This window comes from Genypterus blacodes, unplaced genomic scaffold, assembly GCF_046128005.1.
Source record: "Genypterus blacodes isolate CSIRO-AG114 ecotype Tasmania unplaced genomic scaffold, CSIRO-AGI_Gbla_v1 ptg000037l_1, whole genome shotgun sequence".
Classification (NCBI taxonomy): domain Eukaryota; kingdom Metazoa; phylum Chordata; class Actinopteri; order Ophidiiformes; family Ophidiidae; genus Genypterus; species Genypterus blacodes.
In genome coordinates, this window is record NW_027466850.1 from 4,040,159 (window position 1) to 4,054,019 (window position 13,861).

General features: G+C 44.5%; 2 protein-coding genes across 3 annotated transcripts in view; both read left to right on the forward strand.

Annotated features, from left to right (window-relative positions):
* The first annotated feature begins 486 nt into the window (after positions 1 to 486).
* On the forward strand, positions 487 to 7,929 carry ssuh2.1 (ssu-2 homolog, tandem duplicate 1). Of its 2 annotated transcripts, none has more exons than XM_076147065.1 (12): positions 487 to 563; positions 3,469 to 3,567; positions 3,697 to 3,778; positions 3,943 to 4,072; positions 4,262 to 4,322; positions 4,423 to 4,547; positions 4,746 to 4,808; positions 5,136 to 5,215; positions 5,627 to 5,719; positions 5,926 to 6,031; positions 6,155 to 6,262; positions 6,609 to 7,929. In XM_076147065.1, exons 1-12 carry the CDS (start codon positions 539 to 541, stop codon positions 6,741 to 6,743), a joined length of 1,107 nt encoding a protein of 368 aa, XP_076003180.1. In that variant the 5' UTR covers positions 487 to 538; the 3' UTR covers positions 6,744 to 7,929. The 2 variants fall into 2 exon arrangements, with proteins under 2 accessions (XP_076003180.1, XP_076003178.1); XM_076147063.1 differs by lacking the exon at positions 5,136 to 5,215 and adding an exon at positions 5,273 to 5,388.
* A 386-nt stretch (positions 7,930 to 8,315) lies between these two features.
* The window catches only part of LOC142996327 (semaphorin-3D), a 55,513-nt gene continuing 49,967 nt past the window's right edge, over positions 8,316 to 13,861 (forward strand). The window contains exon 1 of the mRNA XM_076147294.1: positions 8,316 to 8,472. The gene's annotated coding sequence lies outside the window, so the exon portion shown is untranslated. The remainder of the gene's footprint in view (positions 8,473 to 13,861) is intronic.

The window sequence follows — 13,861 nt, forward strand, 5'->3', positions numbered from 1 at the left end:
TATTTTCAATTATGTGCAGAATTCATTCGAAAATTTAGATATCCAGTTGAACCTAAAAAAAATACGCTCTTATCTTTGTCAGGTTGTTCGTAATTGTCGACATTCCAGAGGGAAAGAGCTTACAAACTACACACACTATAGTAACTGGAGATATTCAATGTATAGCAACAGCTTCCTTGATATATATTTATAATATGAGCATTATAATATGAGCATTGTCCAAAGTGTGTATTTCTATGTTTATATTTTACGCTGTGATTTGTTTTCGTCGAGACTCATGTAAAACACTGGGAGAAGCTGTGGGCGCGGTCTGAATATGTGTCAAATTTACACAATAGCTAGTAGAGACCAGTAGTTATTGTTATAATCTTCAAAGTAAAAGCATCTGTCGGGGTACATACAGGTTTAACATCAAACGGCTCTTTAAATTGTTTCTAATTTTGAAGGCGTCCACCGGAAATACAATTTGCCTTTAGCTAACTTTATGAGGTTGCAACTACGCTCCAATCACTTGAAACGGAGCAAAAGTCGCAGAGAAATGGACGAAAAAGTCGAGGACCTTGGTGAGTGTAAACATCTTTACAAGTGTTCAACAGACTTTATACACAGCAGCGCGCATCTAACGATTGTAGAGTTTGTGTTCAGACCCACTGCAGAGCCCTTCGTCCACTCAGTGAGGGGCTCTGGAGTTCAACGGTGTTTGTGAGTGTGAGTGTGTGTGAGTGTGTGTATGTGTGTGTAGAGGGCTGCTTGGGACATACTTCAATCTTTTTACTCAAACAAAATGTGATCTTGTGACTCTTTCATAACTTTGAGGTTTCTTGGTGGAAAGTGCTCACAGTATCATTTAGTTTTTTATGTTATCACTTAAACTAACATCATGTTTCTGTAAGGCAGACACATTGTGCCGTCTGTTTAGATAAATACATTAAGTTAACGCACGCTATTAATACGTCTCAATATTGACTATTATTTTAAGTCAACCGTACAAAAAGTATGTGTGTGTGTGTGTGTATCTGCACTAGACTTACATTTATGTCTTATCATAATTTATGTAGCATCATTCTGATCCTTATTGCCATATAATTCCTTTACTCTTGTCCTATATTATGGTTGCCATGGTAATGGTAATGTGTGTACTAATGTGTGTATTGGCTGCACCTGTGTGCTGTCAGTTACATCTGTGGTATGTGCAGTGATAACATGTTGGTGAAAGGTTGCATGTGTGAAAGAGCTCCTGTCATACATGTGATGGTCCTTTGATATGATGCAGAGCTGGATGATCACGCCCAGGCTTCCCAGAGTCCTGATCCACCAAATTGTGTAGAGGGTGTGACTGTATATTGTTATTATTATTATTATTACGATCATTTTGGCAGACGCTTTTATCCAAAGCGACTTACATTACATTATATTACCACCCTTCGCAGAGGGGGGAGCAATTGAGGGTTCGGTGCCTTGCTCAGGGGCACCTCGGCAGGGACTCGAACCGGTTCTTAAGCGGAAGCTCTACCCACTCGACTACTTGTTCCAGGCTGGAGCACAGGTGTGGTCTGTGGGAATGTGGATGAAGGCTCAGGTAGTATTAGCCCAGTGGCCTTGACAGACGCCGGTGTCCCTTCGCCATGTGGCTACACAGGCTCCTCTGGTGTGGATGGGACTGATGGGTGTGTTGCACCCTTTTAACACTTCCCAGAATGCCTTTCACCAAGCAAAGAAATGACCTGTAGGAAACTGAAGTATATTCATGCACTACGGTTTGATGTGTACATTTATAACTCCGTGTGTGTATGTAAGTTTGGTCATGTATAACACACACCTAAAAGCAGCTTTACGTGAAAATGTGCGTCTGTGTGTGTCTTTATTCTATACTGGTGCACCTACAGGTCAAATCTCCTCTTAAACAGGATTGTAACACTCGGCACAATCGCTCCAGGAATGCTGCGGCAGTATTTTGGATGCATTGTCCAGTTTGAGCCTCAGTAATCAGACCGTCTTTGTTTTTCTATTTCTGCTGACCCCGCCCTCATTAACTCTCCCACAGCCCCTCACCCCCCTCTCCCTCCCTCTCTTTTTATAGGTTTTTATGAGTCTCTATGTCGCTCCCTCCTTCCTTCCTTCACTCTGTGCTGTTCTCACACTCGGTCCATCTCAGCCCAGATCTTTTTTGGGAAATCACCTCCCCGTTGATATTTTTATCCCCAGTCAGAGGTATTGTGCGGCGGGCAGAGGGAGCCGACTCGGTTGTTGCCAGGAGAGTGTTTGACGCACAAATTGAATAGCTGCACGCTGCCTCGGAAGCGTCCCAATCAAGGCGCCATTGTGTGTATTTATGTAATATTACTTTGTTTTGAAAAACAGGATTGGTTTTATATCTTGTGAGGTCTTTTGTGCTGCTGAATGTAGGAAAGTCAGAACTTTTGTGGAACTGCAGTGACCTCGGTTTGCTGCTGCCTGTGGTCCGATTGAAGATGGAGCAGCACATCAAACATCTGCACAGGAGATGAAGAACATATGAAATGACATCATCTTGGCTACTGATTAGCTTTCCTATTTTTTTAACACCAAAATAAGTTAAGTCATATTTCAAACTCTACATTTGAGCTGGACTGATACACTTTGTTATCTGAACATGGTGACATCATTACTGATTGGGTGTTAAATGGAAAGAGGTTTGATTCTAAGTTCCCTTTTTTTCTGCAAGAATGTTAAAAATTTGGATTACCATTAAATACATAATATGAACTAAGACCATTAAGGGACAAATCATCACCAGAGCTGAGGTGAGGCAGGCAGAGGCGTCGATTCCAAAGTGCGGAATGATTTGCTCGTCTTTCCTCCCTCAGGCCTGAGATCAAATCCCTCTCACATTACATGGATTGATGGTTGGATCCTGGTTTGTTGTCGGGACTCTCCCATCCTGGAGGCACACGACTCACGTGTCGACCTTTTCCTCCCGCTGCCTTCCTGACTATCATCATGTTGCATTCCTTAGATTGACCGTCACTAAGCAGCCGATCCCACAGCAGCTTTGACTCAGAGCACAATGACCTTTGCATAAACTCCAGCTTTAAGCGTTGTAAAGTGATCCAGAATCAAGAAGTTATTCAGATCTGCTGACACCGCAAACACAATCTGTACTTTCCTCTCTGTTTGACTTTCAGGGTGTGACAGACATCACATGTTCACGCAATCAAGCAAACACACACACACAAACACACACACGCACACGCACACGCACACGGAGTAATTTGGGTAAGTTGTGTGTGTCTTTGTGATTGCTGTGTAGGGTTTAGAATGAGTTGTAACTTGCCTGCAGTCCCAGATCAGAGGTTCTGTTACACAGCCTGACAGTCTCCGAGTCGTTTTCTGTGATTTGTAAGCATTTGGGCCCTGAATGTTTTTACTTTGACAGAAATTACACACACAAATGAAAATATCTCAAAATCTTCATCTTTTAAATTAAAGGTGCGTTTGATCCAAACATTCCAGAGGAGGGACCTTCAGCGCCCCCTCCTGGCTGGCTGGATAACATACATGGCTACGGGGGCCACACAGGTGGAGCAGGTCAGTCTCCTCTCCTCTCCTCTCCTCTCCTCTCCTCTCCTCTTCTTGCCTCAGTTTTTTTATTTCTCATTATCATGTCTTTCTTGCATTTCATTCTCTCTCTCTCTCTCTCTCTCTCTCTCTCTCCAGAGGATAACCCATTGTACCCACCTCCCCCTGCCTATAACCCCCAGCCTGAGCTTGACAGGAACACGTTGGTGCCCAATGTCAGGTGATTGCATTCACGTGTGTAATAGCAGATGACACCTTGTTTTCTTGATTGGTGTAGAACAAGATACAAAATCTTATTGTTGACGTGTGTGTCTGTGTGGGTGTGTGTGTGTGTGTGTGTGTGTGTGTGTGTGTGTGTGTGTGTGTGTGTGTGTGTGTGTTCAGGGTCCCCACAGTGTCAGAGGACGTGGCCAGAGACGCCCTGCTGAAGTTTGTAGAATCAAAATGGAGGTACAGCTCCAAACCTGCCAGGAACCTCACGTTCAGAGAGCTGAAGCCGGTCACCGTCTACAGGGTAGGTGGTGCCTGTTCAGCCTGCAGGGGTCACTGCAGCGTGGACGTGCCAGCAGGGCTTTAGAATACTTTACAAAATCTCTTATTCTGCTCTAAATCTGTATCGGACTGAATGGGAACAGTGTTGTCAGATAGAGAAGGAGCTCATCTCCCTCTGGTGTCTGTCCTTGTTCCTCTTCTCCGTCTGTAGTATCGCCTGGAGACCTACACAGAGACCAGAACCAGCACCTGGGAGTTTGAACCCTATCATGGTAACTAAAGGGTTTACATGGGACGGACACGCTTCATTCAGACAAACACACAACACATTGTATAAGTGTTATATTAAGGACGTATTGTGTCTCCATGCAGGACAGCCGGTGGACGGTCCTCAGTACGGCATGAGCCCCCCACCCTGGGACATCCCTGTCAATCTGCCTCAGAGGTTCACTGACATGGTGGAGAAGATCCGGGTGCCGCACTCGTCCTTCGTCAAGGTAATCATCCATTACTTATCATCATCATCATTCATTCACTTCAAGGGTTTGGTTTGGACAATATGGACTCTTTAACGCACATTAGAAGATATTGTTGCCTGTTTTATAATACTCGTTAAACTGAAATGTACATTTGCTTGTGTGTGTGTGTGTGTGTGTGTGTGTGTGTGTGTGTGTGTGTGTGTTTGTGTGTTTCAGCCGTGTCACAAGTGCAACGGCTGTGGCAGAACTCGCTGTACACACTGTCATGGCAGAGGCCAGGTGAGAGTTCCTCACACTGAGACGGATATTTGACGACTGACGGATCAATCATATGATCAGTGAGGTGTGATTAGTGTGTAGTACCGGAACCTCACACTCACTCATTCAGTGAAGCTTCTCCAATATTTACTGCAGCTTTAAAGTTACACCTGTGATCCAACAGTAAACAACAGGAGAACAGGTTCGTAGTTACACTTCTGATGCAACACAAACTCCTCAGCAACACGTGAGCTGTGGTCATTTGGTCTTTAAGAACAACATGAAGAACCTGAACGCATCATGGCAGTGGAGCGGTTTGTTACCCAGACCTGCGTCTCTATTTTGCAGAAGCGTTGTACATTTTGTCACGGTCACGGACACTCCGGGAACAATCGCTGCACCAGTTGTCACGGCCGCGGTCGTAAGAGGTGAGACAGCCCCCTCGTCCCGCCCGTCTCTCTGAAATGAACTTCTCCATCTTGCAGAAACGTTGCTTAAGTTGTCACGGCCAAGGGCGACGCAGGAACCAAGCGCACTCCAGGCGCGCAGGGGGCGCCAGGAGGACACGGTGTAGTGCTTGTAGTGGGAGAGGCCATAGGAGGTGAGAGGCCTGACCCGTGCCTTTGAGCAACAATTAGAACATTACGGATGAATCAGTGAACTTTAATGAATGATACAAAGTTGAGACCTTGATAGGATGTTGATGAGGTCACCAGGTGTTCCCATCTGGCCAATGAGTTGCAAACGTTTCTGCTGACTGTAGAAGGCTCAGTACAGAGTAGATGAAGGCTTTCAGAACGTGGAGCACAGAGCTGTGAACTCCGTCTCTCTGCTCTCAGGTGCAACTTCTGTCAAGGCCACGGCTACAAGACCTGCTCTGTGTGCCAAGGCAGCCAGAGCCTGCTGCACTCCATCCTGCTCACCGTCACCTGGTATGACACACACACACACACACACACACACACACACAAATTCTGCCCCAAAATACGGCGGATTCTCTTCTTACCTCTTTCATTCTGTGTTTTTGTGCATGTGTGTGTGTGTGTGTGTGTGTGTGTGTGTGTGTGTGTGTGTGTGTGTGTGTGTGTGTGTGTGTGTGTGTGTGTGTGTGTGTGTGTGTGTGTGTGTGTGTGTGTAGGAAGAACAATGTCGCTAATTTCATTCCAGACCGCCAGCCCGACTTCCCTGACAAGAAGTTTGAGAATGTGACCGGAGACCCTTTCTTCGTCGATGAGAGCGTGCTGGTAAGAACAAACCTCCTCTTCCTTCTGTCTGCAGCCTGAGACACATTGGAGGAGTTGAGCTCCTGCTGCCATCCCAAGTCTTTGCACTAAACTGAACCCCTTTGTGTGTTTTGACCCCCTCAGGTTTACCCCATCCAGGGTTTTCCCGATCAGGAGATCTGCAGTATTTCTTCGACATTCATCAACGAACACCTCAATCGCTTCAGTGCCTCCAGCCGCATCTTGCAGCAGGTATGAAGAAACACACACACACACACACACACACACACACACACACACACACACACGCATGCACAGATCTGGATCAATAAGATTTAATAAGAACAGTAAATTTGGTATTTTCCTAATTTCCCATAGCACATAAACGCAGCGTTTTGAGATGTAGTTTCATACTGTAAACACTAGATGTCAGTGTCGCTCTGTTCTATTGGATTTCAGCACATCAGTAAATCTCAGTTAGTTCAGTATTTTTGTGCGTCATGAATCGTTGTAATCTGCTGAGCTCAGGTTTCTCATGATGGACTCTTAGTTTGTACCAAATGTAACTTGTTCACGTTGTTGCCTCGTCTGCCTGCAGCGTCAGACCATCGAGCTGGTGCCTCTGACTCACGCTCTTTACAACTATAACGCCAAAGACTACGACTTCTTCATCTACGGGATGGAGAACCAAGTCTTCACAGCCAAATATCCCTCCGTCTGCAGCATCTTATAAGGAACAAGACGCTTGTTTGTATCGGTGTGATTTTAATAAACTAACATGCAGGAGGAGACATAGATGAATTATTTCTTAAAGTTACTAACACACTTTACCAAAGTCTGATGCAGGGGTGCACAGGACAGGAGGCTCTGAAAAATGTCACAACCAAAACTCTGTCACCTCCATGAATGCATCAACCAAAACACAAGCAGTCGATTGTTTGTGCTTTTGTTATAGAGAATATCTGATTATTGATATTTCATTTTAATCTTCTACATAAATAGGAATGTGACTGAATCATACCTCATTTAACGCCAAGCTCCAATTTGTATCAAGTGAAAAGTCTCTGTTGACTTTTTGTCACCTGGTAATATCAAATATCCAACCTGGTCGATCAAAATAATGTTTTTCTGACATTTATTCTTCATGTATGCTACAGTATAATCCAGTAATCAAGTTAAACAATTTATATACGTCTACTAAGGTGCAGTACTACCTCTGTTTACCACGGAAACACGGTGAAGGTGTGACCGTCTGCGTCTAAGGTGCTGCTATCAACCACTATTGTGCTGAGCACCTGTAGATCTCAGGCCATCAGTTTGATGCCGTCCACTTCTTCTTCATGCATAAATAATAAACAACAATGCTTCAGGTTCATAAACTGTAGCTGAATGTTCAGTTATGTTGAGCCACAAGTTGCCCACTAAGTACGGAACAACCGAGTGTCTATGCTTCATGCAAACACGATCAGGAAAAGAATGTTTGTTTATAACATGTTGTTCTGATCCTCTGTTTCTGAGATTTGTTTGAATGTTGGTTTGTATTTATGTTCTCCTGCTTGGACAGACTGGTGACCTAACCAGAGTGTATACATTACATACACGGTGCCTTAGCTCAGTGACTGCAAGGAGAAGCTGCAGCATTTTACATTTGACAGTGGATGTTATTTCCCATTCTATATTTTGTATATCACTGTTGATATTTTCTATGACCGGTGTTTTCTTCTCCTTCATTGGGGTGTACAATCATAATCCGTATTTTCTCTGAGCAAAGACCATGAAATAAGTATATCTTTACACTTAAAAGCTAACGTTTACCTACTTTTTCCAAAACTTACCGCATTACATTCAGCAAAGGTTTCATTACAATATTATGAAATATGTAAACATAAATGTAACCGATGGATTTTAATAAAGACATTTCATACGGACATCTTGTTTTTTTTTATGTAGTCTAGCCAAAGTAGCCTTAACCCTAACACGAGGCTTCCCAGCATATTCACTAGGGGGCGCCATAGCATTCACAAAAAAGCCAGACCTGCTGCTGCTGTTGGCTTTAGTTGCTGTAGGAAATACTCAATTTACTAGCAGGGTTGACTATTGTCAAATTGTTGTAACAATGAAGAAAACATTATTTTCCATTTAGCGTGACCGCATCACAACCTTAATCTTTTTACTACTTACTCACTCTGATTCCCCCCACGTAAACATGAAGGCTATCTTTTCAATTTAACTGCGCCCCGGCAGAGTGTGTCACAGCCCTGTTCCAGAGTTTACGAGTTGCGCCTGAATGCATCACTAGAGGGCCGCGTTAATTGGCAGCGAAGTAGCACGCGCGCCGCATATATGTGTGTGTGTAGCGCGTGGAGCCGTCAGGTGAACTACAGAAGCTGAGACACTTCACCGGCTCGAGCGGCGGAATATCGGAGACATCAAAGGACGTCACAGCGCGCGACTTTCACACGGTGAGTTTGGATAAAAAAAAGTTTGTCTCTGGAATTTGAAACAATGTGTTGTTTGTTGGGACGCGACACTCCTGACGTGGAAATAGAGAGAAACTTTACCGGAATGCGCCTTTGGAAATCGACAATTTCAAAAAAGGAACTTGACTGGTGTTTAATAGAATGAGTCTGAGTTTTGGTTATGAGGCGGTAAAAGTAGAGGGACGTGAGTGACTCTATTCTGTTGTGTTGCTCTACACCTGCGCCCGCACGAGACACAGAGCGACACAGAGCGACATAGAGCTGCTGCTGTCCAATATGAAACAATGTTGACGTTAATTACCATGTTAGGCAATGACAACAAAAAGGACTGCGTTTGATGTAAATCTAACTTTTTATTTATTTATTTATTATTAATTTAATCTATTTATTTTCCAGTTTATTTACGTTTTATTTCCTGTTTCTGCATAGCTATGAATTGATAAAGACATTTCCAGTAAACTCTAAAGTGAGCTTTACTTGGTCGGTAGGACATTGGCAGATTCTCCATTTCTATAGTTTCTAAATCACTGGCTCTCAGTCTGGGCTCCAGGCAGCTCCAGGGGTCCGTCATAGGAGGATCCTGTGGATGATCTGTCGGTGCTCAGTAGTTTGGTTTCTTGGCTGGATCTACGCTGGTCCTTCATGATGGATTTGAGATCATTAAAGTCTTTCCAGGGTCCCTGTAAGTGTTTGTTGGTGATCATTTACAAATCATCAGACGTCCTTCTAGAAACTTTATTGGTTCCAGATGTTGCAGGAGATGTACTGTATGTAGACATGGATAGATGTTCTTTTGATTGTCTTTGAATGTGCCAGGACTTGGTGGTCACTGAGGATGATACAGGGGTCGTAAAGGAGTTTTTGTTGATCATTGAGGGTCCAAGCATCTTTTGGGAGGTTTAGTCAGCAGTGGGGCGACACCTTTGTGCTCTGCTGACCTCTTTAAAGTTTTGAATTTCATGGCCGAGATCTTATTTTAAACAGAACAACAAATAATGCATCAGTGACTCATTCCAATCTTGAGTCCGGTCTTCTGGTTCAGTTTCAATTCAACAATGGTGCTGCCATGGAGGCGTCACTTCTGCCGCCCTGCTTCAAAAGATCAGCCGGTACAGTCTGTCTCTGTCTCTGTCTCTGTCTCCGTCTCCGTCTCTGTCCCTGTCTCTGTGTGTCTCTGCTGTGAGTAAACCTCCCTCAATTGTCCCAGCCTTTCCTGTTATGGAGTTCAACCCCCCGCTGTACAATCTGTATGTGAGACTGCTGTTTCCTGCCCCGTATGTGTGTGTGTGTGTGTGTGTGTGTGTGTGTGTGTGTGTGTGTGTGTGTTTGAGATTGTTGTTTTCCTGGCTGTATTGTGTCATTGTGCCTTCTCCTTAAACAGTAGTGCTGCTGTTGTGATAATAGAGTGACGCTCGTGCTTGAGGCACCAGCGGGAAGGGTGGATGTGTGTGTGCGTGTGGATCTTTGTCTTTGGACGTAGAAAGTAACACCATAACTAACTCAATCATCCCATTAAAGCTCCTGTACTGCATCTTTGTGCCATCTGAGCACTTGGAGGGGCCGACGAAGCCACTTGACTCCCTCACAGCCTGGGTCCTTCAGTGGAGAGGGGTGTTACACTGGCTTTATCTGGCTGCCTGCTGAGTGAAGCGTGTAAAAACACAGAAAAACTAAACAGAACTCCCACAAGGGTGAGCAGGCCAGGGGAATGGAAAAGGCTGATTGATAAGTCCTAAGCCTGACCCAAGCCTGGCCTGAGAGAATTTGTGTGAGAGCTGTAAATTCATTGTGTGCACATAACCGTGACAGAATGTCGGTCTACTTCACATTTCTTCCTCATATTACGGAGTCTCCAATTAAACTGTGTTGAGTTGGATGATAAAACGCCTCGGTTAGAGCGGTCTATGCTAGGCTCAGAACTTATCAATCAGGAGACAATCGTAAAGGAACGCTGACAGAATTGAGTTTCAAACCACCAGCAGAGGTGCAGATAGAGATCGGAGGCTTTCACTCGTGTTTCTGAGTGTGTAATGAGCGCGACTGGCACATCACCATGACTTGTGTCAACAAAGATCCCAGATACAAACGCTTATCTGATGGCTGCCGGCCAATCAGGAGTCTTTAAAAGTTGGCTGGGCTGCGGCACTCAAACCGCATCGCTTTCTCTTCTGATTGGGCTTTTATTTTGGTGATTCGCCAACTTGGAACAAACGCATCTAAAATGTAATGTGGACTTAAAGTGGAGTATTGTTTTCCCCACTAGAGGAGGTGGATATTATCGAAACTACAGGGTAAAGCTTCCATATGTTCAATTCCGTCCTTTCATTTGTCTGAATCAATCAATCTCCATATGTGCTGGCATCAAAACGTTGCCTTATTTCCACAAATTGCGAAACTGAACTGGATTGGATGTTTTTCATGAACCAAATAAAGGTCCATGATATGACTTTGACTCATTCTTCATTTGAAACTTTAACCCTTCATTAATAAATCAGTGACACCACCGATATTTTTATTATGGTTGGAAACCGATTGACCAGAATAATGTGTCGGCCTTTTTTAAGCGGGAACAAGTCGTATTATTGTTGGACGCTTGGCCTCGGCTCTGCGTGCCACATTCATAAGTCACCCACCACAGCTGCTCTGATCCGTATCACTACAGCCTCTCTGTACGGGGGACTCCCCCTGTTTGCTGATGTCTGAGACGGAGGGGAATTTCTTGACAGGTTGTGCAAGAATTACTTAACAATTCCAACAATATCAGAGACGGCAACGGCTGCGAGAGTTCCCCCGGTGCAGACAACCGCAGGGTCCCGCTCGCTGCTCCCGTATGAAGCTTAGCTGTGTGATCAGCGGTGCTTCACACGCTGCAGACGGTGTGCAGATGCAGACCTCCTGATGGTTTGATCAATGAACTGTGCTGAACTCTGGGATCGTCTCCAGTCTGCTAGGATAAGAGGCTATAGAGTAGGTTTGACTTCGTTTGGCCGGGTGGGGTCAGGTTTTGTAGGTTTGGGCACAGCAGGACTCGGTGTTGTCGCTCTTGCCCTCACAGGTATTGTTGATGATTGCATAACCTGGCTACAAAATCCCTAAATCCCCAGACAAGAGTGTAGTGGGATTGATCACATGACCTGATCACACCCATGCATGTTGTTCTTGTCAATCAGTTTTCCCCACAGTAAGATAATGTGTATCTGTGAAGGTAGAGGAGTGTTTTTTATCTCTCCTCTGGACACCTTAGTGTGACCTCTGACCCCTCTATCCTGCTCAGGCCAGTGGGGAGATGGAGCCTGCTGTTCCTCTGACCGCCAGTCTCAAACCTTCAGAAACAAATGGACATATGTTGTTGACTCAAAGCAACACAGCAGCTCTCCCCTTTGCCTGCTCTATCTGTGCGCTTCAGTGTGTATGACGTCCAAAGTCAGACTAGACGTCGTCTTTTTTCCTCCTGCCTGATCTCATTTTCGAGCCTCCCCATTAGTGGTTCTGAAATGTGCTTCTCATTCTCCATGGACGTCCAGCATGTCTTCATAGGAAACACAGTGATTTCATACAGGTTGTGGATTCATTTGAACTGGAGGTCTGTTTTCCATCTGGTGTGATTTGGGTGTGAAGCTTCATCCATTCTGATCTGGCAGCAGGACAGTAGGAGGCTGTTTCAGGCTGTTTCAGGCTGTTTCAGGCTCCCCGGGGCACCAAGTGCTGGCATCAGGAGCAGTTTGTGTTCAGGTGTGTTTCTCTGCATTTAGGGAATAGACAGATGCATGTACATACATATATGCCTGTAGGAACACACACACACACACACACACACACACACACACACACACACACACTATGCCCATTTTGTGTGTGTGTGTGTGAGACTCTATGATGTGATATGATTGAGCACATCCAGGTGTGCAAGTATGAGTGTTAAAGAAACATGCCGTGTGTGTGTGTGTATGAGATACAGAAGGAGTGTGTCTTGGCTGCTTTTAATGCTTATACGTGACAGCAGAAATGTGTGTGTGTGTTTGAGACGGGAAACAAGTTTAATTGTGACTCCAGTTGTGTGATAACAAAATACATTGACCTTTAACCCTGAGGATGAGTAAACATCTCATCACTGCGGCGCCCCTGCTGCATGATAGAGACTAATGGCAGCTGCTCCAGTGAGTGAAGACCTGAGGGCCTGTGGGAGCAGCAGTCTGGCTCTTTGAGGCTGAAGTGGGACACAGACAGGAGACTTTACATCACCTTTAATGGACGCGTGGGGTCCATAGCATAAAGTCAGCTGGGAACTTCTCATACACTCAGCGGCACGGTGGTGCTTGGGCCGAGCAGATGAAAACATAATGCAGCGGTGATGAATGCAGACGGTCATTCAGTCATTTTTGGAGAACTTAACGATACAATAAACGAGGTCTAACCTTCTCACATTCACAGACAATGATCCAACTCCAGATGAGAGAACATGAACATGAAAAATGAAATGTCCCATTGTGAGCATAAACGTCATAAATGTGGTGCTGAGAGACTAAGAACACGGAGTTAAGCAGCCGTTACTGTTAAAGCGTCACACACGTGTTCGAGACTCACAAGACACCTGTTCAATGACAAAGACAGTGACCTGGGTTGGAGAGGAGTTTCCTGCAAATCATTCAATGAATGAATTTAGATTTGATTTAATACTCTGATAACATTTTGTAAAAGGTTGGACTTTAATTTTGATTGATTTCAAAGATTGTAATACTACCTTTGTTCCATTTAGTACAGAAATACATATTATTGTTTTAGGCATCGTCAAGAACCATAATTCTCTCATCCCAAAGGGTTCAAAGGTCTCCAATACGTCACAATCAGTAAAGTTGTGTTGCATCCATGGTTCAAGACTTTGCCTGCCATTGCGTTTCCAACTTACATTTGGTATTTACTGATTTCCCACACCGCCTGAATGCAGCATCACACCCCAAACCAGCTGCACACACACACATCAAGCTAATGTCACTCATCCATCGCTAATGAAATCAGGCTTTCTGTAAACTCCACTTCCCAAGCTCTGTGTTTAAAAAGCCCACATGGACCCACGCCCACAAAAACACAGACAGTTTGGACATTAGATCCATTTCCGTCACTGAGGTAAAGTTTCAGAATCCTGATTATTCCCACAGCAGTAATTAACTTTATTCCTTTAGGTAGCTTGATTGGAATCTAATTGAAAACGATCCAAGTGAGAAGTCATCAGAGGTGCAGACAGGCATGTGGTTGAAAGGGTTAAACCCCATCTTTCTATAACTGCTTCACCTTTATTTACAGCAGCAGGAACATAGATGTAGACAGATGCTCTCTTTCACAAACCGCTCTGCTTGACGTGTGTTCTTCAGTC

Excerpts from the sequence above, each read along its gene's own strand:
- ssuh2.1 (XM_076147063.1), top strand. The coding sequence starts at position 539 with ATGGACGAAAAAGTCGAGGACCTTG. Across the intron at positions 4,809-5,272 it reads ACTGTCATGGCAGAGGCCAG|AAACGTTGCTTAAGTTGTCA; the intron begins GTGAGAGTTCCT and ends TCCATCTTGCAG. Across the intron at positions 5,720-5,925 it reads ATCCTGCTCACCGTCACCTG|GAAGAACAATGTCGCTAATT; the intron begins GTATGACACACA and ends GTGTGTGTGTAG.